Below are 27,536 nucleotides of genomic sequence, written 5' to 3' on the forward strand. Positions count from 1 at the left end.
AGTACAGGAGAGGGTCAGAGACTGCTGGCGTAGTACAGGAGAAGTTCAGAGACTGCTGGTGTAGTACAGGAGAGTGTCAGAGACTGCTGGTGTAGTACAGGAGAGGGTCAGAGACTGCTGGTGTAGTACAGGAGAGGGTCAGAGACTGCTGGCGTAGTACAGGAGAAGTTCAGAGACTGCTGGTGTAGTACAGGAGAGGGTCAGAGACTGCTGGTGTAGTACAGGAGAGGGTCAGGGACTTCTGGTGTACTATAGGAGAGGGTCAGAGACTGCTGGCATAGTACAGGAGAGGGTCAGGAACTTCTGATGTACTATAGGAGAGGGTCAGAGACTGCTGGCGTAGTACAGGAGAAGTTCAGAGACTGCTTGCATAGTACAGGAGAGCGTCAGGGACTGCTGGTGTACTATAGGAGAGGGTCAGAGAATGCTGGCGTATTACAAGAGACGATCTACAACACTGCATTTAGTACAAGAAATGGTCAGAGAATGCAGACATAGTAAAGAGACTGGAGGCCATGGCGTACTACAGGAGAGGGTCAGAGACTGCTGGCGTACTACAGGAGAGGGTCAGAGACTGCTGGCGTACTACAGGAGAGGGTCAGAGACTGCTGGCATAGTACAGGAGAGGGTCAGAGACTGCTGGCATAGTACAGTAGAGGGTCAGATACTGCTGGCGTAGTACAGGAGAAGTTCAGAAACTGCTGGCGTAGTACAGGAGAAGTTCAGAGACTGCTGGTGTAGTACAGGAGAGGGTCAGAGAATGCTGGCGTATTACAAGAGACAAAAAGATTAAAGACAGACAAAACCGCGCTATGGTAATAGATATACTACGCTAAACAAAGGTTGCTGCCGTCCCTATACCTCACACCTCCCGAAGAAGGTCGTGAGCTGCAACTGTTATGTCGTGAGTTTGCAACTGCATTATAACAGTATTACAAGAGACGATCTACAACTGCATACCTTAATTTGGGCAAACTGTAGCTTACAGGACCGGAGTGATACAGCAAGTAAATAGTTCTCCTCTATTCGTCCCCCAATGGCCCTTGAAATCCTTTGATTCGTTTGAGCCTTGATGAGACCTTAGGGATAAGCATGGAACAAGTGACTCCCCTATCACAGACATTAGCCATCCCCATGAGATACAGAGCACCCACTGCTGCCTCCAAAAACCCACAAAAACAAAAACAGCCCCCCCCCCCTATCAGCCATTTGTCTCCACACAGGCCATCCACTACCGCTTCCTCTCACCCTCTCAAAAAAATAAATAAATACATAAATAAACAAACAGGCCCCCTAAAATCAGTCATTTGTCTCCATAGAGGCAACCCAGAGCTGCTTCCTCTCACCCCCCCTAAAAAAAATTGAAAAAAAGAGAGAATCTAGGGAGAAGAGCCATTATCATGGGCCCTCCTGATCCCTGGTCGGGTCTCCTGGCTGTGCAGCAGTGTCCCACTGGTCTGCGACTCTCCTCTGCCTGGTCACTATTGCTCTCCCCGGGCATTTCGGGTGTTTTAAATCCCGCTCTTTTCTCACAGGCAGAAGTACAGTAGAGGGTCAGAGACTGCTGACTTGTGGCCGAGGCTGCTCCCGTCCCATGCAGCAGCAGACCCCTCTGCCTCTCCTCTCTCAGCTAGCCATGCCCCCGCTCGCTATTGACCAATTGCAGAAGGGCACCATGAGACTTGTGACTTCACTGATCAAGAGGAGGAGGCAGTGGGATGATGATCATCATCAGAACGATGATGCTTACACCAGCGGCGCCACTTTAACCATATCAGTGCCAAAATCCCCAGATATCTGTGACAGTGCCCGATTTTAGGGACAGGCTTCCGGATCCAGTCAGTCCTACTCAGGAGAACCTGATCCCTGATTCTGTGGATCAGCTCCCCAAGATCCTTGGACATGGTAACAAAAATAGGGAAAAAAAAATAGCTGAAAGAGAACTGTTTACTCACCTCACTGTAACATAATAGGTACAGAAAGAAATGGCAGTTGCTTGCCTTCTTGGGCCTTGTTTACCCTACTCATCCCCCAGCTCTAGGCGAGTTGAATTGTGGAAAAACACGAGACGCATTTGCGATGCCATTATTTCTCAATGGTACCCCCAAATCGCTGCAAAATCGCACAAACTAAAATCGCAAGATATGTGTCACTCAAAAGAAGTTCCGTAACTAAAACCCACCTGTCAGATGTGAGCATTATTTAAACTGAATGTATGCCATCAAAACTGCAGCATTAATCCATACACAACCTCAGTTAAGTCTCCCTTTTGCCTATTGCTTCAGGGAGATACATTCTGATGTACTCCCTATCTAACCTTTATGTGCTATTTATAGTTACAGTTTACGCCAGGGTTTTTTTCATGAAGGTTTTTGCCTCTTGAAATAAAAGCATTACTTCCTTGTTTGACATTCTTCTAATAGTTGTTGTTTGGCTACAAACTGCACAAAAAGTAGATTCATGTGCCATCTTGTGGAAAGAAACACAATTGCAGCTCCTTCTTTTCTGTGTTCAGATTTCATTTTTTTTTTCCAGGTACAGTCCTGATAATAATTAAAGATATAAAAAACCTTTGACGGTGTATCTGTTTTTGCTTATAAAATATTTGGTGTAATTAAAGCAAGGCTTTCTATAAAACAAATAGCTTGGTTGGATAAGGAATTTAAGCGTTTGTGTGTAAAATAATTGTTTTGCAGACAGAGCAGGTGTTGAGGCGCTCATCCTTCAACGTGTTGGGAATAATAACAATTCCACAAGTCAGCCAAGAGAAGAGAGAGAGTTCCCAAAGCACACCTACATTGAAATTAAAAGTAGAGTGTCATTTGTGGGGCTGCCATTAAAGTAAACCTGTATCTTTGCTCGGAATGGGAAAAGCACAGGTTTACTATAAAGTGTAAATAGAAACAATATATATCTAAGTTACTTAATTACTTTTAAGTAAAATAAACTTTAAATGAATGTATTGAAAATAGAAACATGTATTTGTTATAACACCTCGGGTAATTAAGCACAGAATCAGTCTCTATGAACTCACAGCAAGTGGAGGGTGACAGCGAGATAACTTCACTTTAAAGCAGGGGACTCAAAACTTTCTAAACTAAGGGCCAGTTTACTGTCATCTAGATTTTAGGGGTGCCAAAATGTACCCATTGGGAGTAGAAATTGTCCTGGCGTCCATGGAAGTAAACAATACATCTTTGGCATCAGGGGGAGAAATAGGGCCACATCATTGGTACCAGTGAGACGAAGAGTGCCCCATTGTTGGTGTCAGTGGGAGAAATAGTGTCCCATTGTTGGTGTCAGTGGGAAAAATAGTGCCCCATAGTTGGTGTCAGTTTGAGGAATAATGCCCCATCATTGGTGTCAATGAAAGAAATAGTGTCCCATTGTTTATGTCAATAATAGGAATTATGCCCCATTGTTGGTGTCAGTGGAAGGAATAGTGTCCCAAAATTAGTGTTAGTGGGAGGAATAGTGTCCTTTTTCAGTGGAAGGAAAAGTGTCTCAATGGCCAAGATAAGGGCGAGCAAAGGGCCATCGTTTGGAGACCACTGTTCTAAAGAATTGGACCAGATATCTTGAGTTCAGGGTAGCTATCAGTGGCAGCCGCTCATTCAGGGAGCACGGGCGCCTCCCCTCTAATCCATGCGTCTAGCCCCTAATCTACACGCAGGGGCGCTGGACGTATGGATTATGGATTCCAATGGGGCTTTTTTAGCACATGGTTAGAGCCTGAGGCTCTAATTGGCTTAAAAGGGGGGGGGGGGCTCGGAGCCCACCTAGTTTTGTGACATTAGCAGATTATTATTTGCCAATTTCTTCCTGTTTTTCCTCCCGGCCAGTCAGGATTGCCCGGGAGTCTTAAGACCCCATTAGCCGGATTCCAGGACTCCTGATTGGCCAGAAGGAGACCGCTGGGAGTCGGGAAGAGAGTGATGAAGGTAGGTGCGGGCTGGCAGTGGCGACCAACGGTGGTTTTTAGAGGCATTCAATCGAGTGACGGTGGGGAGTGGTAGGGGGGATTGGTGGTGGTCAGACGGCTGGCTGGGGGGGGGGGGGGGATTTGAGCAGCAGCCACCACTGGTAGCTATTGCGAGACAGATGGAGACAGATGGCAGGAATAAGTCTCTGTACTCATGGCAGTTTCTGGCACTATTTTCACACGTGACTACTGCCATATTGTCCGAGAAGGTTCATATGTTCTACTGTGGCCCTAACGTTGGTCGGTGCATAAGCTCCTGGGGGGACCACGAAAACCAGACAGGTCAAAAGGCAGAAGTCTAAAAAAATGATTCGTTCATAAGAAAAGGGCAGGGCTCTTGTGGACGAGTGATGCCAACCTTGCTGAAAGAGTAGATCCTTTACAGAAATTAAGAAATCGGAGTTGGTCAATGTTCTGTCAATCCCAATACCAGAAAACATTAGCAGCATTAGACATGGCCTGAACACCTGTAGATAACCTGGCAAAGGATAGGGGAAAAATAGTCCTCGTGTAATGGAATGCAAGTATTCTATGCCCTAAACCTACATAACGGTATATAAATTATTTTAGGTGTGATGTTTTAAAATCATGTGAAATGTTATCTATGAAGTTTAGCAGGGATTTAATCCTATCTATCTATCTATCTATCTATCTATCTATCTATCGATCGATCGATAGATAGATAGATAGATAGATAGATAGATAGATCGAGATCCCTGCACTAAACTTCATATATAACATTTCACATTTTAAAGCATTACACCTAAAATAATGTATGGCTATAGAACTGATAAAATAACAAACAGGCATTAGGCATTAAGACTTATGTCAATGACAGATCAGATGTTCTGTTTTAGGCAAATACTGGGAAAGACATAAAGATGTGGAATAGAAAGGGGTTATCTGCTGGGTTCCCTGTAGTGCAGCATATGACAACATCAAAAATAAACAGTTGCATAAAGTTTTGAGAAGAGTGGGCATGCCAAAAAGCTGGTGGGTAAAGTGGAAAAAAATTGATATACAGTAGATGTGCATCCAGTCATCTCTACTAGTGGCTTTCAATAATATCTTTGACTGAGATTGATATCGGGGTACATTTTCTTTAATGTGGCATTTTGGAAAGTTATTAGAAAGTCATAAAAAAAAAACCCAGGTCACATCTTTATAAAACAAATGCAGTGATGTAGTTTTTTTTCCAGGCTTTCTGGCAAAGGAAAAAGGAGCACATATAATGGATTTGGTGGTTAATCAAAAGAAAGCTATGTTTCCAGAAGTAATGGGAAAGGCAAAAGATAACTATTTGTATGAAGGCAGAATTTAATGAGGAATGCTTACAACTTTTTTGCTCATTGTTTGGAGTAAATCATTCTTTGCAGAGAAAAACATGTTAAACCAGCATGTAAAATAGGTAGATACATTAGTAAGAAATACTTATGCTCATAAATATACTGTATTTTTCTATACGTCATTATTTTGTTTCACTAGACCTTGTTAGTTGAGGAGGATACACTGTGCAGTAAAGTGTAAAAATTTTGGTCTTTTACTTGTATTCTTTGTTGATATGTTTAATATATATTTTTTTTCCTCCAAACCAGACAGAAATACCGTTGCCACCAGATTTGTGTTTCCAAACTGCAGATCACTGGGAAATTGATCGGAACTCTTTGATGTTCCTGAAGAAACTGGGACAAGGTCAATTTGGTGATGTTTGGGAAGGACTGTGGAATAACGCCATATCAGTGGCCATTAAAACTTTAAAACCTGGTATGTAGTGCTGATATATGTGGAAAGTGTAATGCTAGAGTAATGTGTACAATAAAACAAACTTGTTATACTGGTGGATGGGGTTTGGAATGGAGCATTGCCAAAGTCTGGGAAAATATTGAAAAAATAAAACGGAGGTTATAAGGGAACACAGAAATGGGTATTCCAGGCTAAACGAGTAGCATAAAACTTGTGGTGCCTGCTTTTTGCCCAGATGTAAATAAATAAAATGACTTAAAAGTTTGCTTTAAGCAAGGTTCCAATAGCAGTCTAACACAGGTTTATCATGACTCAGGATACAAGGTATTAGAAAGTACCAGGTTTGTTTTTAACTTGCACATGATTGGATGATAAAATCAGCAGAGCTTACAATCATTTCAGATCTACCCCTTAGCGACTGCACTTCCAAGTGCACTTTCAGTGCAAAGTGGATTTTCCTTTCGTAAATAACCCCCATAGTTCTCTCCTACTTCTGCCTTCCACAATGCAGCTGGTCATGCCTAAGTGATCAAGCACTAGGCCTCAGGCCTATCACATGGGGGTATGGGGAAAGTTGTTAGCTCTGTAAAGTGTTACTAAACCCACAACAGTAAACTCAGTCTGTATATACAGTAAAGCATGCTTGTTATACCCACTAAGGGGTTAATCCTCTGAATTATGTAAAAAGACTGTTTGATCCTGTATGCACAGATCCTCCCCTTCTTGCATTGCTTCCAAAACATGTCCGGATAAGACAGAGTTAGTGGAGTCAGGCTGCACATGCTCAGTTTGGTGTGTATTGCTAGAATTTTTTTTTTTCTTGGGAGGGTGCATGTGATCAGCACAGGGCCAATCAGCACTGTCCAGGCAGAGGGCCAGGTGTCCTGCATCCTGATAGGACAGCCAGTGCAGAATGAAAACTCCTCCTACAAGCGTTAACCAGGAACTGATAGAAGTCACAAGACCGTTATATACTGCTAATGAGAAAAGGTTATTAGCAATTTATATTTACTAAAATTATTGCATTTTCATGTTCTATGTGTAGCTCCCTTCTAGGTAGGTGCGGCTCATGCTGTCTTGCAAATTTCCCACTGGTCCAATAGTAATGAGTTATACTGGACAGTGGGAGGAAACCCAACAGGTGGGAGCATGGATGTAGATACAGCCCTGGCCAATTAATATGCATGCTGGGTACCACTTCTAAGGAGAGAGGTGTAGGTAGGAAGGAGACGGCTGCCTCACATAAGCTGCCATGTGGCCTCAGGTGACTGACCTGAGGGCCTGAAATCTACAACCCAAGGTTCCTGTACAAGGTGACTGAGGGAGGAAGTCTATGGGTCTGGTCTTATTTCACTGGTATAGAGTGTTACTTGGAAGTTGGAAGGAGTCTACTAGCTGTCCCGGGACATTTTGTGAGTACAGACCCCTGAAGGGATCCCTTTAGACTGAGTGTGTTTCTGAAATCCCCCGCTGGTCCTAGAAGTCAGCATACTGGGTGTGTGAGCTAAAGGGGACGCATGCTAGTGTCTTAAAGATATAAAGTCCACTGAGTCTCTTCTGCTACAGAGGGACCTGTTCTTCCATACAGACACTGTATGGTTCAGCAGATAATCTGCTTCACAGTGCTACAGAGAGAGAAAGTTATCCTAACCTGTGAATAGTTAATTTGGAATATCCTACTAATTTCCTTCTCCTACCCAAGTTCCCCAAATAAAACATAAAAACACCCCTGGACTGATCATTGAAGATAATGAGCAGAATAGTGTGTATGTTACCGTGTAACTGTCTGTGGATTAATCAGTGGGAGACCCGGGTACAGATATTCAAGCAGTTCCTACAGGAGCAGTGCTACATGTGTACTGTGGGGGACCAGATATAGCAAATGCAGGGTCCTGGGTTTAGTAACACTTTAAGTTCAGATCTCGCAAGTGTTTATATTCAAAGCATACAGAATGAATTGGGGGCTCCAGCAGCTGCAAAGGGTGGTAGTATGTTTGCAAAAGTAAATGACAGACTCTTTACTAAGCCTGCTATCCAACAGACTTATTACTTTACCTATTTGCTGTATGCTTGAGTATGTCCATTTATAGGCTCCATGTTCATAGCAGGAAAACCCAAGGAAAGGAAACGTTTCTGTGATTGTTATGCTTTATCGCTGCTATATACATATCAGTGATTGAAATGTAATAATGCAACCATCCTACTATATCTAGTGGTGAAAAACAGCATTGCTTTTAAAAGAGATCAATTAGCAAAGAGCATACTAATGTTTTATGTTGAAAGATATAAGCTAAGGTCAAGTATGTGTACTACATTATAATGCGCTACTATGAGATACAGATGGACAAGCATGGTGAATGGATACTAATAGAGGGCCTGATAGGAAACGAGCAATCAGATCCTTTTAATTATTGTCAGCCTTGGGAGAAAGATATGCTCTTTATGCTCTTTATGATCTGACATCAAGTTAAGTGCATCAAAAACAAAAAAGAACAATTCCCTTTACTTTTTTATGCATTATAGGCTAATTTTTGTATTCCATTGACTTAATAATAGGTTATGTTAGAATATGCAGCATTATTTTAGGTGTAATACTGCAATCGATCTACTAGAAAGGACCAGTATAGAGGAAATTGCAATAAAAATCCCAAATCTCTTAGCCCTTGTACACACGGTCGGACATTCCGACGGAAAATGTCCGATCGGACCGCGTTGTCAGATAATCTAACTGTGTGTGGGCTCCATCAGACTGTTTACATCGGAATATCCGACAGACAAAGTTTTAGAGCCGGGCTATAAAACTTTCCGACAACATGATCCGATCAGACTTTGTCCGATTATGTGTAGAGAATTCCAATCAGACAAAGTGCCACGCATGCTCAGATCAAATTCCTAGACCAAATTGGCTATTGGCTACTAGCCTGAACGTAGTCCCGTTGTAACGAAATAACGTCATCATGTTCTGAACAATCGGATTTTCCGACAACTTTGTCCGACCGTGTGTGTGCAACACAAGTTTCGAAACTAAATCCGACTAATTTTGTTGTCAGAATGTCCGACCGTGTGTACAAGGGCTTTCTTTCACTTTTGCATTATTTATAACCCTATGTTGCTACATGAAGCAGATGTGCGATGATTAAAACAGTATTAAACCAAAAAATTTAATATATTGCAGCTTACAAATCTTTAGATGTAGTGGCTGCATTTGTTTTAGTTTTTTTATGCTTTATTCCTTCTGTTTTTCACCTGATGATCTGGCCAGTAACACACCTCCTAATCCACGTTGCACTACAAGTGCAAACTACAAGTGAAAAGTGCACTTGAAAAGGCACTGAAAGTGCACTTGGAAGTAAAGTTGCTGTAGATCTGAGGGGGACATGCAAGGAAAATAAAAAAAACAGCATTTTAGCTTGCACGTGATTGGATGATAAAATCAGCAGGGTTTCCCCTCATTTCAGATCTACCCCTTATGCTGCGTACATACGATTGGAATTCTCGTCAGAAAAAGCTATGAAGGTTTTTCAGATGGAATTCTGCTCAAACTTGGCTTGCATATACATGGTCGCACAAAAGTTTGCTGAACTTTCAACCCTCAAGAACCCGGTAACGTACAACACTACGACGAGCCGATCAAATGAAATTCAATGCTTCCGAGCATGCATCTAATTGTTTCCGAGCATGCGTAGGAATGTTACGCGTTGGAATTGCTACAGGCGAACGGAATTTCCATTCAAAACTTTTTCCGTCGGAAAAATTGAGAAGACGCTCTTAAACTTTTGCTGGTGGAAATTCGGGCAGCAAAATTCTGATGGAGCATACGCATGGTCGCATTTTCCGACCAAAAGCTCTCATGAGTCTTTTGCTGGCCGTATCCAGTCGTTTGTACCCGGAATTAGATTTACACGACTGCACTTCTGAGTGCACTTTCAGTGCAATTTCAAGTGCAGCTTGCACTTGTAGTTTGCACTTGTAGTGCAAAGCGGATTTGCCTTTCGTAAATAACCCCCTTAGTGCTCTTAACTGAGACAAGTACACACTATAGAGGGATGTGTTTTGATTATATTTCATGCCTGAGGTTTACAACCACTTTGGACACAAGGAAGTCTAGTTTATTATCTATTGAAAATCAACCCTTGTTTCTGTCTGCGTTGTCATTATAGATTTACTGTTCTCCTCCTGTTTAGAAAACTGCTGTCTGCAGAATAGGAAGAGTGGGATATTTCTGTAATGGAGTCCTGCATAGCAATAAAACCAGGCAAGAATTCAAACTATTTTAGCTATTTACAACTGAAAAAATAAAAAAAAGTTTAGACTAAATGTTCTTTTTAGTTAATGAAATAGCTTTTTATCAAGCACTTGTACATAGAGTAAAGATCATAGACAGCATTGGAAAGAGTAGATATCATATCATTCCAGCACCATTACTAGAATACTCCCTTTTTAAGGGTTAAATATGGTTTGGTGCATCCCTTATGATGTTCCAGAGTCTTCTCATTTGATTTTTTTTTTTTCAAAGGCCAGAAAGACATAAAAGGTTCTTGTTCTTCTAACCCATTCAGCATCCTCCAATTATACATTTTCTTCAGCTGAACTGATATCTTTTGATGGCTTGGAAGATTTGCAGCACCCTTCTTTTAAGATTACAGAAAACAGAAAGCAATTTTAGCTATTCCCACATGGTCCCTGTGTAGATAGGAGTAGTCCTTAATAACATCAACTCTTTGCTATTTTCTTTCTGCTGTTTGTATCTCAGGATCAATGAAACCGGAGGACTTCCTAAGAGAAGCACAACTTATGAAGAAACTTCGACATCCAAAACTGATCCAGCTGTACGCAGTGTGTAGCTTGGAAGAGCCTATGTACATTATTACTGAGCTCATGAGATACGGTAGCCTGCTTTCATATTTAAAAAGTAAGTATGCATAATATATTTTAGCTTTTTTTCTGTTCACTGCTGCATGTTTCACATGGATAGTGGAAATCAATACAGTGCATAGCATTGTCATAGTAGAGAGGTCAATTTAGGCAAATAGACCGTTACCTTATTTTCCCCAGCATAGTGCATATGGTAAAGAAGATTCACTTTGTGAGGAATACCCAACCACATGCAAGGAATATAAAAAATAAAAAAAAACGAACATTCTGATACTCCAGATAGTAGGTCCTTTTGGTGTTCATAGTATTTTTGATTGCATATTATTGGATGAAGGAAGCAGAGCTACACCTCATTCATTAGAGGGGTTGTAAAAGCATAAGGTTATTTATCTTAATGCATTCCGTGCATTAAGATAAAAAGCCTTCTGTGTGTAGCAGCTTCTTTCCGCCCCCCTAATGCCCTGTAGACACAACCGGTTTTCCTGTCGGAATAAACTCTGAAAGTTTTTACGAAGGAGTTACGAAGGAATTCCGATGAAACTGTCTTGCGTACACACGATCACACCAAAGTCCATGCGTCAAGAACGCGGTGACGTACAATGCGTACGATGGGACTAGAAAAAGGAAGCTCAATAGCCAGTAGCCAACAGCTTCCGTCTCGTACTTGCTTCAGAGCATGCGTCGTTTGTGGTCCGTCGGAAAAGCAGACAGACAATCGGTTTTGCCGAAATATTTAGAACATGTTCTATTTCTAGGTCCATCAGAATTTTCAGAAAAAAAGTCAGATGAGGCATACACATGATCGGAATATATAATAAAAAGCTTCCATCGGACTTTTTCTGTTGGACATTCCGCTTGTGTGTACATGGCATAACACTTACCTGAGGTCCCTCTCTGTCCAGCGATGTCGACGAGTGTCTCAGCCATCCGATATTCTTCTTCTTGATTGGCTGAGACACAGCAGCGGTGCCATTGGCTCTTGCTGCTGTCAATCAAAGTCAGCTAGCCAATCAGGGGAGAGAGGGGGCAGAGGCGGGTTGGGGCTCTGTGTCTTAATGGGCACACTCGTTCGGGTGCCCCCATAGCAAGCGGCTTGCTATAGGGGCACTGGACAGGGGGGAGGGACCAGGATCACAGAAGAGGGACCCGAAAAGAGGAGGATCTGGACAGAGCAGGTAAGTATAACATGTATGTTATTGTTAAAGAGGAAAAAAAACAAGCCTTTACAATCACTTTAAGCTGAGTGGAAATTCCCTTGCAAAGTTAAAATGTATTTACAAAGTGAACAGCCTTTTTGTCTTTAGTAAACTAAACAGTATTGTCTATGCTGTTTCGAAAGCCAACACTGTACCGTACACTGATCAACCATAACATTGTGACCACCCACCTAATAGTTAGTATGCCTACCTCCCAAATTTTTGAGATGTGAATGAGGGACACCTATCAGCAAAAGTATGCAGCCATAGGACACACCCCTGCCACGCCCCCTTAAAAGAGAATTGTACAAGAAAAACAAGATTGGTTAAACCCGAAAATGCTTTTTTACCATTACTATTCCTTTATATTGGCTTTTGGAATTTACAAATGCAACAATTTCGAAATTGGAAGAGAGGTTTAGCTCTGGAAAACACTTTTTACTAGATAAAAAGTGCATTTTATATACATCTATATAGATCAGACCAAAATGAGGGACAGATGAGGAGGAATGAGGGACATAGGGACATTGCTCCAAATCAGGGACAGTCCCTCAAAATCAGGGACAGTTGGGAGCTATGAGTATGACCCCTTTTGCTAAAACAGCCCTGACCCATTGAGGCATGGACACCAAACTAACATCCACATGAGTGGCAAAAACCAAGGTTTCCCAGCAGAACATTGCCCAAAGCATCACACTGCCTCTGCCAACTTACCTTCTTATACCCCATCCTGGTGCATTCTCATCCCCAGGTTAGTGACGCACACACATGGCCATCCACGTGATGTAAAGGAAAACGCAATTCATCAGACCAGGCCACCTTCTTCCATTGCTCCATAGTTCAGCTCTGATGTTCATGTGACCATTGTAGAAGCTTTCGGCTGTGGACATGGGTCACCATTGGCTTCACAGTCCCATACACAACAAACTGAAATGCCAATTTTTTCTGCTTTCACCACATCAACTTTGTGGACAACATGTTCACTTGCTGCCTAATATATCCTACCAATTTTCAGATGCCATTGTAACGAGAGATTCCCTTTACCTGTTAGTGGTCATAATGTTATGGCTGATCGGTGTATATACATTGATCTCCTGTAATTTCTCATACTATATATTATTGATAGTAAGTTGTTTAAGAAAGGTATGCAAAAGAAATGCTAAAATGTTTTAAGGTCTAACATTCGTGCATAGCCTACTTTTTTGTCCTTGTGTTAAAACGTTTTACACATCCTCTTATATCTGTCAGTCATTGGACTCCCTTTTTATTCTTGTCAGAAACAGTCAGTTTCTGTGTGAGGGGAAGTATGGTAAAATATAGAGAAGTGAATAGAAACAATGGGCTATAATTTTCCTGTGCAGAATTGGAGAATTCTGTTCACTTTATTGCAAAAGACTGTCTTGCAGCTCGTGAAAAGAAACAAAGGGAGGTGTTTTAGAGTGCACGTTTTAAAAATTCACAAATTCGTGCTTTGCAAGGAAGTAATAATTGTCTCTTTTTTTGCCAGGATTTTTACACGCCATCACTTCTAACATTCCCTTACCATTTATTGTCTTCTAAATGTAGCGGTGCCCCCGTGGGGTCGCTGCGTGTAGTAGTTCCACATATTACCCTGCTTGGCTAGGCATTCACTTCAGACACACTTTGCTAGTCAATGAACAGTCCTTTAGCATGTTTTTTTGTTATTTTATTTAGGGATTAAAATTGGATGGGGAAAAGGGACATGGGAGGCCCAAATAATGAATCAGGCTTGTTTGAACAAAGATAGTTGAATCCAGGGCTTTTTTTTCTCAGAGAATTGGTGCATGAACTTCCCCTTTCAGGAGTTACCCATTGTTTTTGCCCCTATCTACCTCTGAGCGCCAGTCCTTTGTTCTATCCCCTACCCACCTCCCAGCACTGCCCCTTTTAGAAAATACAGAGCCAAGTAACATTTGTGGTACTAAGTAATTTGTATGGAATTTGTTATTGATAACAAGAAAAGTAGTAAAATAGACACCCCCACAGCCAACAACAATAGACCCACCAGCAACAATAGATCCCCCCTCCCAATGGACCACCTACAACAAAATACCCCCAGCAACAATAGACTCTCTAGCAGCCAGCTATAATAGACTTCTCCCTCAACAGTAGATCCATCCCAGTGACAACTGACCAATCAACAAAAGATTCACCTCAGCAACAATAGATCCCTCATCAACAACCATAGACCTCCCCAGCAGCAATCAACTCTTCTGCAAAAATAGATCCCCTCCAGCAACAATAGACCCACCAGCAGCCAGCATCAATAGACACTGTAGCACAACCCAGCACTCCTTTCCATTACATACATTCAGTGATGGAGGTGCCGGACCTGCGTTCCCCCACGTTCCCCCGCGTTCCTGCTGAAAAAAAGCCCTGGTTGAATCTATATTGACAGTCTCTAGAGCTCCACACTCCTCCAGCACTCTACTTGAGATAACTTTGCTTTCTCTACTATACAATCCTAGATTCCTGTCACTGTTATCACATGGTTAGGCCTCACTCTGAATAAGTCCCAACAGTTCAATAATAGACATTTTCTGACAGGGGTCTGCAGTCCCCTTTGGTGTAGCAACCAAATAACGATGGAAAAAACATTTGCGCTAACTGAAACTTGGTGGACTACTGATCCCAGAAAGTCCGGTGCAAGTCCTGCCAACCCTCTTGGCTGCAGCAACTTGACTTTAACAACACCACAGTCTCTCCCTCTGGCTTCAAATCCAATCCTGGCATGTCCCTCCCAGAGCTTCTCACTGTGCTTCTCACTCACCGGCCCCAGAATGGATCCCTCCTGAATGACTTGCCCAGCAGAGTCCCCAGTGTCCTCTAATGGCTCTAATCAGATGCTTCAAAAAACCACCCCAGCCTCTGTAATTCACGCGTCTGGCATCCTAAAAAGGGCCGGACACATAAATAGGGTTTGTCTGCAGTGGCAGTGGATAGATTCATGCTATGCATGAATCTATCTATTATATAGGGGGTGGTGTGGATAGAGGGGGCGGCACCCGTGTGCCCTTAATGGATGGGCCGCCCCTGACCATGAAATATAAAATACTATACACTCAATAACTAAATAAACCAAATACTAGTATGGTAAAGAAATACCGTACATGAAGGGCAAAAAAGATTGCAACAGGACACTAGTAGCTTACCTGCTGTGTGTCCAAACCTTACTTGTGCCATGGCATGCAAAGGCATAGAATGTTTGGATTTTTGTCTATCATCACTGCTTAGACCATTGTTACCATGGTGCAGTTCCTGAGCCTTCCTACTATTCATGTTGTCTATTAGAACCAGCAATATAGTCTCAGACATTCTACCCAACTGCAGGGGTGCTGCCAGCATGCCTACATATTAGCAGGTGATGGCATGCATCCTGATCCAATTCCCATATAAAGGGAAATAGGCATCATTCTCAAATTGAACCGTGCAAGAGTTTTTTTGTGAGTGTACTCCTTACTGTGTAATGTAGTTACTGATCATGTTTAAATATCATCTGCCCTAAATCTTGCTGTTCTCTCATGTGTTAGCTGTCTGTTTAATTTTTTACATCCAGCTGTGGGTATCCTCAGCATTATGCTCTGGCAACATTTCCTGAATACCTTTTTTCTCAGTTGCTGGCACATTTCACCCCTGGATGGATCCAAACCTTTACCTGACCATGATCACATACAGGTGATACTCGAAACATTTGAATATCGCACAAAAGTTCATTTATTTCACTAATGCAACTTAAAAGGTGAATCTAATCTATGAGATAGACTCATTACATGCAAAGCAAGATAGTTCAAGCCATGATTTGTCATAATTGTGATGATTATGGCTTACAGCTCATGAAAACCCCAAATCCATAATCTCAGAAAATTAGAATATTACATGCAATTAATAAAACAAGCACATAGAACAATCTCGGACCTCTGAAAAGTATAAGCATGCATATGTACTCAGTACTTGCTTTGGGCCCCTTTTGCAGCAATTACTGCCTCAATGCGGCATGGCATGGAAGCTATCAGCCTGTGGCACTGCTGAGGTGTTATGGAAGACCAGGATGCTTCAATAGCGTCCTTCAGCTCTTCTGCATTGTTCAGTCTCATGTCTCTCATCTTTCTCTTGGCAATGCCCCATAGATTCTCTATGGGGTTCAGGTCAGGCGAGTTTGCTGGCCAATCAAGCACAGTAATCCCACAGACATTGAACCAGGTTTTGGTGCTTTTGGCAGTGTGGGCAGGTGCCAAGTCCTGCTGGAAAATTAAGTCGGCATCCCCATAGAGGTCATCTGTGGAAGGAAGCATGAAATGCTCCAAAATCTCCTGGTAGAGGGCTGCGTTTGCCCTGGACTTAATGAAGCACAGTGTACCAGCACCAGCAGATGACATGGCTCCCCAAATTAACACAAACTGTGGAAACTTCACACTGGACTTTAAGCATCTTGCAGTGTGTGCCTCTCAATTCTTCCTCCATACTTATAGATGCAAAATGTTGCTCTCATCAGGAAAGAGGACTTTGGACCACTGAGCAACAGACCAGGTCTGTTTTTTTTTTAGCCCAGGTAAGACGCTTCTGACGTTTGTTGTTCAGGAGTGGCTTGACAAGAGGAATAAGACATTTGAAGCCCATGTCCAGGATCCGTCTATGTGTGGTGGCTCTTGATGTACTGACTCCAGTCTCAGACCACTCCTTGTGACAGTCCCCAACACTTTTGAATGGCCTTTTTCTGACAATCCTCTCCAGGCTGTGGTCATCCCTGCTGCTTGTGCACCTTTTTCTTCCACACTTTTCCCTTCCACATAACTTTCTATTAATGTGCTTTGATACAGCCCTTTGGGAACATCCAATTTCTTTTGCAATTACCTTTTCACAATATTCAAATTTTCTGAGATTGTGGATTTGGGGTTTTCATGAGCTGTAAGCCATAATCATCACAATTATGACAAATCACGCCTTGAACTATTTTGCTTTGCTTGTAATGAGTCTATCTCATATATTAGTTTCAACTTAAGGCATCAGCATACTGAGACATTTTGGAATATTTCATGCTCCCAACTTTTTAGCAACAATTTAGGGATGGCCCTTTCCTGTTCCAACATGACTGTGCACCACTGCACAAAGAAAGGTCCATAAAGACATGGATAAGCAAATTTGGGGTTGGGGAACTTTACTGACCTGCACAGTCCTGACTTCAACCCAATAGAACACCTTTGGGATCAATTAGAGTGGAGACTACGAGCCAGGCATTCTCGATCAATATCAGTATCTGATCTCACAAATGTGCTTCTGGAAGAATGGTCAAACATTTCCATAGACACACCCTAAACCTTGTGGACAGCCTTCCCAGAAGAGTTGAAGCTGTTTTTGCTGCAAAGGGTGGGCCAACTCATTATTGAACCCTACGGACTAAGACGAGGATGCTATTCAAGTTCATGTTCATGTCTGGAGGATATTAGTTATGAGGAAAGGTTGCGACCATTGCTGTAATAAACCTGAGTGTGTACTAAATGCTGTGTAGATTAAACATTGCTCATATTAAAGTGGCTAGTACTGGAACTAATGTGATTCAATCTGTGAATTCAATACATAGTAACTAAATAGTATAGTTCTTGTAAATATGTGCACAGTCCTTCAAGCCTTAAAAAATTGCATAGAAATTTCCATAAAAAATTATTTGACAAGAAGTGACAGGTGCTCTTAAAGAGTGACACTGTTGCTTTTCAATCTTTTGTGCTGGTGCTCTTTACAGTGCCCCTATAGGAAATGCACTCACCCGAAATCCTCACCCCACACAGGGGTATAAAGCATTCACAGTATCTACCACTGTGCGGAACTCTGAAGATCCACAGTTTTCTTTATTCCTATATACGATCCACCCAGACATACAGGACAGACAGGTCAACTGGGAACCAGAGAGAAACCACTGGGAATCAGAGAGAAACCACTGGGAAGAGAGACGAGAACACCCCCGCAGACCCCAAAGATGGGGAAGAGAAAATGTGTCAGAGGCAACGAGGGTGGAATTAAGTAAAAGAAGGCGAGCGCAATAGAAGGAGGAATTTTTAATCTAATTGAAGTTGTTTTTAATGAAGAAGAATTAAAAATATTAGATTTGGGATTGAAATATGCACCTGACAAAGACTTAGCCCTTGTACACACGGTCGGACATTCCGACAACCAAATCCGTCGGATTTTTTCTGACGGATTTTGTCCAAAACTGTTGCATACACACGGTGGGACAAAGTTGTCGGAAAATCCGATCGTTCAGAACGTGATGACATTATTTCATTACGACGGGACTACGTTCAGGCTAGTAGCATATAGCTTTGGTCTAGGAATTTGATCTGAGCATGCGTGGCACTTTGTCCGATCGGAATTCTCTACACATGATCGGACTATGTCCGATCGGATCATGTTGTCGGAAAATTTTATAGACAAGTTGGAAAACTTGGTCTATCGCATACTCTGACTGAAACAGTCCGATGGAGACCACACACAGTCGGATTATCCGACAACATGGTCCGATCGGACACCTTCCGTCGGAATGTCCGACCGTGTGTACAAGGGCTAAGATAAATTTGAGGTCTATATAGACCTATAAGAAAACTGAATATAAAAAAGTTTTTTGCCTCCAAGAACTGAACCAACAAGCAACAGAATATACACTTTGCAACCACTCAAATTAAAAAAAAATCAAATTTTTAACCTTAAAATACAATACGAAAGTCTAAAAGTCTTCAAAAGGATGGTGAAAGAAGACATTAAGAAACTGAAGGTAAAAAAATCCAGGAGAAAGAATATTTGGAATACAATAAAATAAATAGAAAAGAAGAAAGAGGTAATCGTATGCCTGGCCGATAAGGGAGGGGGATTGGTTATCCTCAATAAAGGGGATTACGAAACAAAAATTAATAAATTAATGTGCACAGGACACATAAAAAAACTTCAGAGAAACCCAAAAGTAGAATATGAGAAAAATTGAAAATCTTTTATTAAACGAGGAAAAGGCAAAGGAGTTCTACCAAAAAAGGAAGCAAGATATCTAATTCCTGACTCTGCATAAACATCGGTCATTCATTCACCCACTGGCCTGTATGAGATTGTTGTACAATTTTTAGGCCTTTTTCCAAGGCATCCTGGTTGAAAAAGACTGCTTTATAAACACCATGAGTGTTATTTAGTAATGATTCTAACACAGTGTTGTCTACCATCTTCCCCATGGTCCATTCCCCAAAATGTAAACAGATATTGCATTATTGTTGAGGGAAGAGTGTTTGGAGCCATTTCTTTACAATGTTAAGTTTTGCATTCTATCTTTTTTTTTTTTTTTATTTCTTATGCATGGTATTGCTAATGTATTTTGTAATGTGAATACAGTATAATACCGTTGTTCAATATAGTGTTATATTGGACCATTGACCTGTTGAAAGCATATGGCCCAGTAAAAATAGGTCTGAGGAATAAAGAATAATTGCCCTTAAAACAAAACCTTATTAATTACCATTCCTGGACTATTGCAGTTCAGCAAGCTCACAGAAAATGTAAAGTCTCTTTACTTTGAAAAATGTGAATGAATTTGTTCCTGGTTGAAATTGCATTGCCGTGCACTAGACAGGGATAAGAGTTATTGCAGTTTTGGGAAAGAAAAGTAAAAGAAACGTAATGAATTGCCCTGCCAGTAACACAATTTCTGTCATTAGCAGAATATTGATTACTAGCTGTTCATAGTAATGCATTTTTTCCAATAGTAAAAACATCTAATTGCTTGTCATTCTTACTGGATTTTTGATGTTAAGACTTATATACTGATGTGCTGTATTTAAAACGATCAATGTATCTCACTGAACTTAACCTATAATCTAAAGAACATATCTGTATAGTGATAGTGTAAACTAGTGGTACATAATATATCTCTGAATACGTTTTGTGCCTCCACATATTTTTTTAAGTGCACTAACAAATGTTACGTAGACAAAAACAAGTTCAAGTAAACAAAAGGCCCTAACAAGTCTTGTATGACAAACGCTCCAACATTGGTAGCTCATGTCTCATGACATGTGAAAATCAATCTTTCCCAATTTTGAAAATGCTCCCTTGACTACTTTGGTCCCACTTTGGTCCTACTTCAGCCCATTGAATATCATTGAAGTTATATCAAAGTAGGATCCTTGTCCTGACCATCCAACTTGTGACATCCGACATGGTGATTACAGCAGTAGTAAAAGGAATTTATGTCACAACAGGATTGTTTTGATTGGTCAAAGGATAAGTCTACTATCACAAAGTTGGATCAAAATAGTATCCTGCTCATTCAAGTCGGGTGGATGTAGGACCGATGTAGGACTGATGTTGACAGTGGTATGATTGTTGTGTAGTATCAGTGTGAACCCAGCCGGGTATACACAGGTGAATCTTGACCGGTTCAGCAGGGACCGACAAGATTCGGTCCGTCAATGGGCAGACTGAATGTACCAAGTTGATCGATCGATTTTCTTGCGATTATTGCTAGCAGCTTCTATAGCCTCTAGCAATTACATTTGTCTTCTCCTAGTGGGAAAAGCTTTCCCTCACCCTTGCCCACCGGGAGAGGACAATTACTGATTCCCCTGTCAGCACTGTCTGTGTTGATGGGGGAATCGTTCGGATTTCTTTCTTGCAACCCGTGCTTGCAGGAAAAAAATTTGCACTATGTATGGCAGGCCTAAGTACTCATTCACACTAGAATGCAATGTGGGAAGCCTGCGATCCATGCACATTTCCCACACCACAATTAAAATACACTGCCTTTGCGATCTGCAGCGGGTATCAGTAAAATGTTAACAACACTCAAATGCAGGTTGCAAGGGATGAGGTTCACATTTACTGCAATCTTTGTTCCTCAACAAGTCCTGTTAATTTAATTTGCAGTACTGGGAAATGTTTACTTTAACCAGTTATGGTTTGCATTGTCTTTAAACTAGGGCTATCAGGCTTAGAAGGACCAATAATGGGGACTTTGGATAAGCCAGCCCCTTCATAGGTTGGGATGGGGATATGCTTAGAAAAGCCAGAGTGTCGTGTTGTAGCTTTTTTAGGAAGAAGATAGTGAGAGCTAATATTTAAAGAGGGAATCGTTTAGGACTTTAAATGAGGTATATGGTCAAACGAGCATACACCTCCATCCCTATTCATTGTTAAGAAAAAGGGGAGAATTTGGGACTTTGAGTGAGACGTGTGTTTGGACAAAAATAAATATTAATAGATAAATTGCACAATAAAGAGGAAGTTTATTCATATAAATGAACATGGGACATGTTACATAGCAGATATGAAAAGCTGATGGGCATATATTAGATATAAAATAAAATTTATATTATTGCACATGATACATAAAATAAAAAAACAGAGTATGATGTAAATGCGTGATTGAATGAAAAAAATGCATTTAAAAGCTTGACGTGTTTCGTGGATGAAGTTCTACTTCTTCAGAAGCAAGTGCAGAGTGCGTATCTATAACACATATTCCAAATTACTCAAATGAAATTGAATAGGGATGTAAGGGGGAGAGAAAACCAAACACCCCAGAGTTACTTACATATCAGCTTTAAAGTTGGTCATAGAATGCTAAAACATGATGGTTGAGGAAAGCGGGTAAATATCCTTGCTGGGAGCTGTGGGGGCATATGACTGCAGGCAGCCAAGGTGGAAAACACCACAATCAAGGGGAGAGATGGAAGGTGTCCATGGAAGGTATTGCATAAAGATGTCTGCAAACAGTTCCAATCTGTATGAATGTAAAATGTAGGTGGCCAATAGAAAGTGTATGGCTTGACTAACAAGGGGCATAGAGCCTGTAGTGGTGGAGTCAATGTGAGAGTGAAGGGACAGAAAAAAGTGTGGTGAAGACCACCAGAGACCCTCACACCAGAGCAAACAAAACATGATGGGGTAAAACATCCTGAGCTCACGACAGACCAATCCTGTCCAGAAATTCAGGAACTGACTGGGGTGGCGAAAAAACAAAAAAACCCCAAAGGGAGAAGTGGAAGTAGTGAGTGTACCTGGTGATCCCAGTGCTAGTGATGTGGCTTCCATGTGTGATCCAAAATGTATCCAGCATGAAATGAGGGACAATGCCTCCCTCAAGACTGAAGTGTATATACCCGCCAAGGCTGTTAGGCATAACACCCCCCAGCGTCAAACTGAGCGTGTTTGAAATGAAGGCATTCCCACCAGAACAGCTGAAATGATGCGGCCAGTGTCTGGGGAGATGCCCAACACACGCTGAAGTCCCTTCACTCTCACCACTACAGGCTCTATGCCCCTTGTTATTCATACTATATACTTTCCATTGACCACCTACATTTTACATTCATACAGATTGGAACTGTTCGCAGGCATCTTTATGCAACTCACCATGGACACCTTCCACCTCTCCCCTCAATTGTGGTCTTTTCCACCTTGGCTGTCTGCAGTTATACACCCCCACTGCTCCCGGCAGGGATATTTTCCAGCTTTCCTCAACCATCAGGTTTTAGCATTCTATGATCAACTTTAGAGCTTATATGTAAGTAAATCTGGGGTGTTTGGTTTTCTCTTCCCCTTACATCCCTATTCAATTTCATTTGAGTAATTTTTATTTTATAGATACGCACTCTGCACTTGCTTCTGAAGAAGTGGAACTTCATCCACAAAACGCGCCAAGCTTTTAAATGCAGTTGCACATCTCACTCAAAGTCCCAAATGCTCCCCTTTCTCTTAACGAAGATAGTGAGAGCTAGCAAACTGCATTTAACTGAATGTTCTTATTGGGACTACTATCTGTGTCAACAAGAAATCTAAATTCTAGCTCGTGGCAACCACCCCCTTTGTTGCTTTCTTTCTTTTGAGGTTACTTTTATCCGGAACTTTTTTCCTTTTGATTTTAGTTGGTGCTCAATTTTATCTGTAGTTCGGGTTTATCTGCTGCTGTCCCATCCATAGCAACGCTTTATTTCAAACATTTTTACTACAAGACTTTCCTTTAAAAAAATAAAGGTGTGTTTTTTGTTTCTGGGGGTGATATTTTAGGGTTTTTACTTCTTTTGGAATTTTGTATTAAAAATCTAAATTTCCTGTCTCCGTGGAATCAAAAAAAGAAATGAGGAGAATGGACATCCCCGGAACAGAAAAACATACAGCAATACGACTAAAAAAGGTTCCAAACCTTCCCCTACTCTGCTAAATAAAATTTGTTTTGTTCCTTTCTGTGTTCAAATTTGGAGATTAACCAAATTAAATTAACCAATAAAAATAACCATTATTTTACAGAAATCTCCCCATTCGGGAACATTTCCAATTTTCTTTCTGCAGTGCTTGTAGTTGGGCTACAATAAGCTTTCAATCTAATGAAAGATTATTTAGCCTACATGGTTAAGTGGAGTACATGTTTATGTAAATTGGGAAAATTGCAGACAATCTTGCTGCCACTTTTCTTTTCTCTTAGGAGAAAAAAGGGCCAACATTAAAAACCTAGGAGACAGCCTTTTTATTGAAAGAATTCTGTGTCACTGTGTCTTCTAAGATGGCACCATACACATTTGTTGTTATAAAATACTTTAATAGGCACTGTGATGAGATATCTATAATATATATATATATATATATATATATATATATATATATATATATATATATATATATATATATATATATATATATATATTATTTTTTATTTTTTTTCAGATGATAATGGCTCAACGGTTAGAGTACCTCAACAGGTGGACATGGCTGCTCAAGTGGCTTCAGGAATGGCATATCTAGAAACACAAAACTTCATCCACAGAGATTTAGCTGCCAGGAATGTACTTGTTGGAGAAAACAGTGTTTACAAAGTAGCAGACTTTGGACTTGCAAGAGTTTTTGAGGTAAAAATATTAATTTTACAACCAACTATAATTTAGTTTGAGTTTGGGGCACTGAAAATCGTATTAACTAGATTCAGGTGTGCACAATTTGCGACTTTCAATTTGTTGGCAGTGGAAGGTTTCCTTCCAAAATATCCTTAAGATCAGATCCAGTGATTTTCTAATTTTTAAATGGCTGAAAATCATAATGAATATGCCTGTTACATGTACAGACTGTTCATGGCTGTTCTTTGTGTCAGTTCCTCTCACTGTCTGTATCTGTTTTTAAAGCCTACATTTAGTCAAATTAAAAACAAAAATCATTACAAGTGACATCACTTGATATTAAAGAGGAAGTAAACTTTCTCTCCAAACTTTTACCTATATGTAAGGCTATAATAAGGCTTACCTATAGTATTGAAAATATCTCCTAAACCTGTACAGTTTAGGAGATATTTCCAGTGCATGCCGACAGTGACATCACTGGTGCATGCGCTCTAAAGGAACAGCCCATGGGTGCCATTCCTTCTGAGCCTGTGGTGTGAACGGAGGCTCCTGCATGCATGCACAGGAGTGACTTCATTGTGGCTCCGGCCATTCATATAACTGGAGCCCGTGAACCTGGAAGAAGCTCCAGGAAAGATGTCGGCCGTGACAGTGGTGTGTGGGAACCACTGCAACAGCTTTGTCGTAAGGTAAGTATTTCATAATGAGCTAGTATGCAACGCATACTAGCTCATTAGGCCTTTGTCTAGGATTTTTTTTCAGAGGTTTACAACCTCTTTAATTTGACGTGTCCCTTGTGCTGCTGTCTCCTGCTTTCCTTGAAATCTTCATCATCTGACACCCTTCCCCCAACACCACTGCTGTAAAATTCAGTTGCAGTGGGTGTTAAAGAGGAAGTAAACCCTGGTGGGTTTACTTCTTCTTTATTTCCCTGAAAGGTAAAGCATACCATTATGTGTCACTTACCTGAGACCGAAGCCCACAAAGTCTTCATTGTCCCCACGAGCAGGAAACATCCATCTTCGCCCCTCTTCCTTCTGGGGCCGCAAACTCTGGCAATATGACTGACTGGAGTCACGTGACGTCACTCCCGTGCATGCGCTCGGGAGCCGCCAGTCACGGCATGACCCCTATTAGCAACGGCACAATGTGCCCTTTCTAAAGGGGACATGCGCCGTCACCATCGGCGCTCGTCTTTTTAGTAAATATCTCCTAAATCATGAAGGTTTAGGAGATATTTCCAGCACCTACAGCAAAGCCTTAATATAGGTTTACCTGTAGGTAAAAGTGGTTGTACAGGGTGTACAACCACTTTAATATTACAAAGGCAGATGTGACAGACACTCAAGAGTGACTATGCCCACCCTTTCTTCTCCACTCTGCCATTTATAAAGGCTGGACTACAACTTCTATGAATGAAACACAATCTGGATTGAGGATTTACAGAAGCTGCAGTACAGTTTTTATAGATGCAAAATGTGAGTGGAAATTGCAGGCATAGTTTATTTTATATGTGGCTGTCATAGCTCCATTCGTTCTATTAACCCTTGAAGAGTAACGTGATTCTAAAGGCAATTAAAAAAAAAATAGCAACCATGTCACACTTACCTGCTCTGTGCAATGGTTTTTCACAGAGCAGCCCTGATCCTCCTCTTCTCGGGTCCCACGCCAGTGCTCCTCACTCCTTTCCCCTAACTAGCTGCTTGCTCCGGGCACTCATATGTCCTGGATCCTGAGCCAGTTTTGTGTGTCCATTGACATACAGAGTGCATCATGGCCCATCACTGGCTGTGATTGACAGCAGTAGGAGCCAATATCTCCAGCCAAGTTGTCACTGCCAAATTTTAAAAGTTCTAACTCTCTCTAGGAAATTTCTAAACTTATGCTATCTGACACATCTTACCTGTATTTACAGTATCCCACAAAAGTGAGTACACCTCTCACATTTTTGTAAATATTTTATCATATCCTTTCATGTGACAATACTGAAGAAATTACACTTTGCTACAATGTGCTACAAGTAGTGAGTGTACAGCTTGTATAACAGTGTAAATTTGCTGTCTCCTCAAAATAGCTCAACAAGTTAAGTTAAAATGTCCAAATTGGGCCCAAAGTGTCAATTTTGTGTGTAGCCACCATTATTTTCCAACACTGCCTTAACACTCTTGGGCATGGAGTTCACCAGAGCTTTATACGTTGCTACTGGAGTCCTCTTTCATTCCTCCATGACGACATCACGGAGCTGATGGATGTTAGAGATCCTGCGCTCCTCCAACTTCGATTTGAGGTTGCCCCGCAGATGCTCAATAGGGTATGGGTCTGGAGACATGCTTGGCCAGTCCATCACCTCTACCCTCAGCTTTTTTAGCAGTGCAGTAGTCATCGTCCCGGAGGTGTGTTTGGGATCGTTATCATGTTGGAATACTGCCCTGCAGCCCAGTCTCCAAAGGGAGGGAATCTTGCTCGGCTTCAGTATGTCACAGTACATGTTGGCATTCATGGTTCCTTCAATGAACTGTAGCTCTCCAGTGCTGGCAGCACTCATGCAGCCCCAGACCATGACTTTCCTACCACCATGCTTGACTGTAGGCAAGACACACTTGTCTTTGTACTCCTCACCTTACACACGCTTGACACCATCTGAACCAAATATGTTTATCTTGGTCTCATCAGACCACAGAACATGGTTCTAGTAATCCATGTCCTTAGGCTGCTTGTCTTCAGCAAACTGTTTGCAGGCTTTCTTGTGCATCATCTTTAGAATGGCTTCCTTCTGGGACAACAACCATGCAGACCAATTTGATGCAGTGTGTGGCGTATGGTCTGAGCACTGCAAGATGACTCCCCACCCCTTCAACCCCTGCAGCAATGCTGGCAGCACTCATACGCCTAGTTCCCAAAGACAACCCCTGGATATGACGCTGAGCTTGTACACTCAATTTCTTTGGTCAACCATGGTGAGGCCTGTTCTGAGAGGAACCTGTCCTGTAAAACCACTGTATGGTCTTGGCCACCATGCTGCAGCTCAGTTTCTGGGTCTTGGCAATCTTCTAATAGCTTAGGCCATCTTTATGTAGAACAATTCTTTTTTTTCAGATCCTCAGAGAGTTCTTTGCCATGAGGTGCCATGTGGAACTTCCAGTGACCAGTATGAGAGAGTAATAACAAATTTAACACACCTGCTCCCTATTAACACCTGAGACCTTGTAACACTAACGAATTACATGACACTGGGGAGATAAAATGGCTAATTGGGCACAATTTGGACATTTTCACTTAGGGGTGGATTCACTTTGGTTGTCAGTGGTTTAGACATTAATGGCTTTGTGTTGAGTTATTTTGAGGGGACAGCAAATTTATACTGTTATACAAGCTGTACACTCACTACTTTACATTGTAGAAAAGTGTAATTTATAAAATGTATGTAATAATAAAATATTTACAAAAATGTGAGGGGTGTACTCACTTTTGTGAGATACTGTAGTTTACATGTATTTTTATTTCACACATTTTTTTGCATTTTTTTTTTCAGGATGATGATGTTTATGAGTCCAAAAATGATATAAAGCTTCCTCTAAAATGGACAGCACCAGAAGCAATCCGCCACAGCAAATTCACAGTCAAATCCGACGTCTGGTCATTTGGTATTCTACTTTATGAAATAGTGTCCTATGGAAAGATGCCTTACCCGGGTACGTAATGTGATTTCACTCAATAGGTGGATGCAATTTGGTTTTCGGTAATTCACAGATTAACTTTTTTATTAAAAAAAAATACACCTAATTGTACAAAAATTTGCATAAAATATCTATCTGGCAGAAGAGCCATCCCTAAGCCTCCTTATGTTTGCATTTCTCACTT

General features: G+C 41.3%; 1 protein-coding gene across 1 annotated transcript in view; it reads left to right on the plus strand.

The window, feature by feature from the left end:
• Positions 1-27,536, plus strand: part of FRK (fyn related Src family tyrosine kinase) — a 126,528-nt gene that overhangs the window by 91,455 nt on the left and 7,537 nt on the right. Inside the window, exons 4-7 of the mRNA XM_077487085.1 lie at positions 5,578-5,746; positions 10,479-10,637; positions 23,509-23,690; positions 27,208-27,367. Of these exons, the coding sequence (XP_077343211.1) occupies positions 5,578-5,746; positions 10,479-10,637; positions 23,509-23,690; positions 27,208-27,367 (670 nt within the window). The remainder of the gene's footprint in view (positions 1-5,577; positions 5,747-10,478; positions 10,638-23,508; positions 23,691-27,207; positions 27,368-27,536) is intronic.

This window comes from Lithobates pipiens, unplaced genomic scaffold (genome assembly GCF_037356315.1).
Source record: "Lithobates pipiens isolate NorthernLeopardFrog02 unplaced genomic scaffold, aLitPip1_a1.2 Scaffold_18, whole genome shotgun sequence".
NCBI classification, from domain to species: domain Eukaryota; kingdom Metazoa; phylum Chordata; class Amphibia; order Anura; family Ranidae; genus Lithobates; species Lithobates pipiens.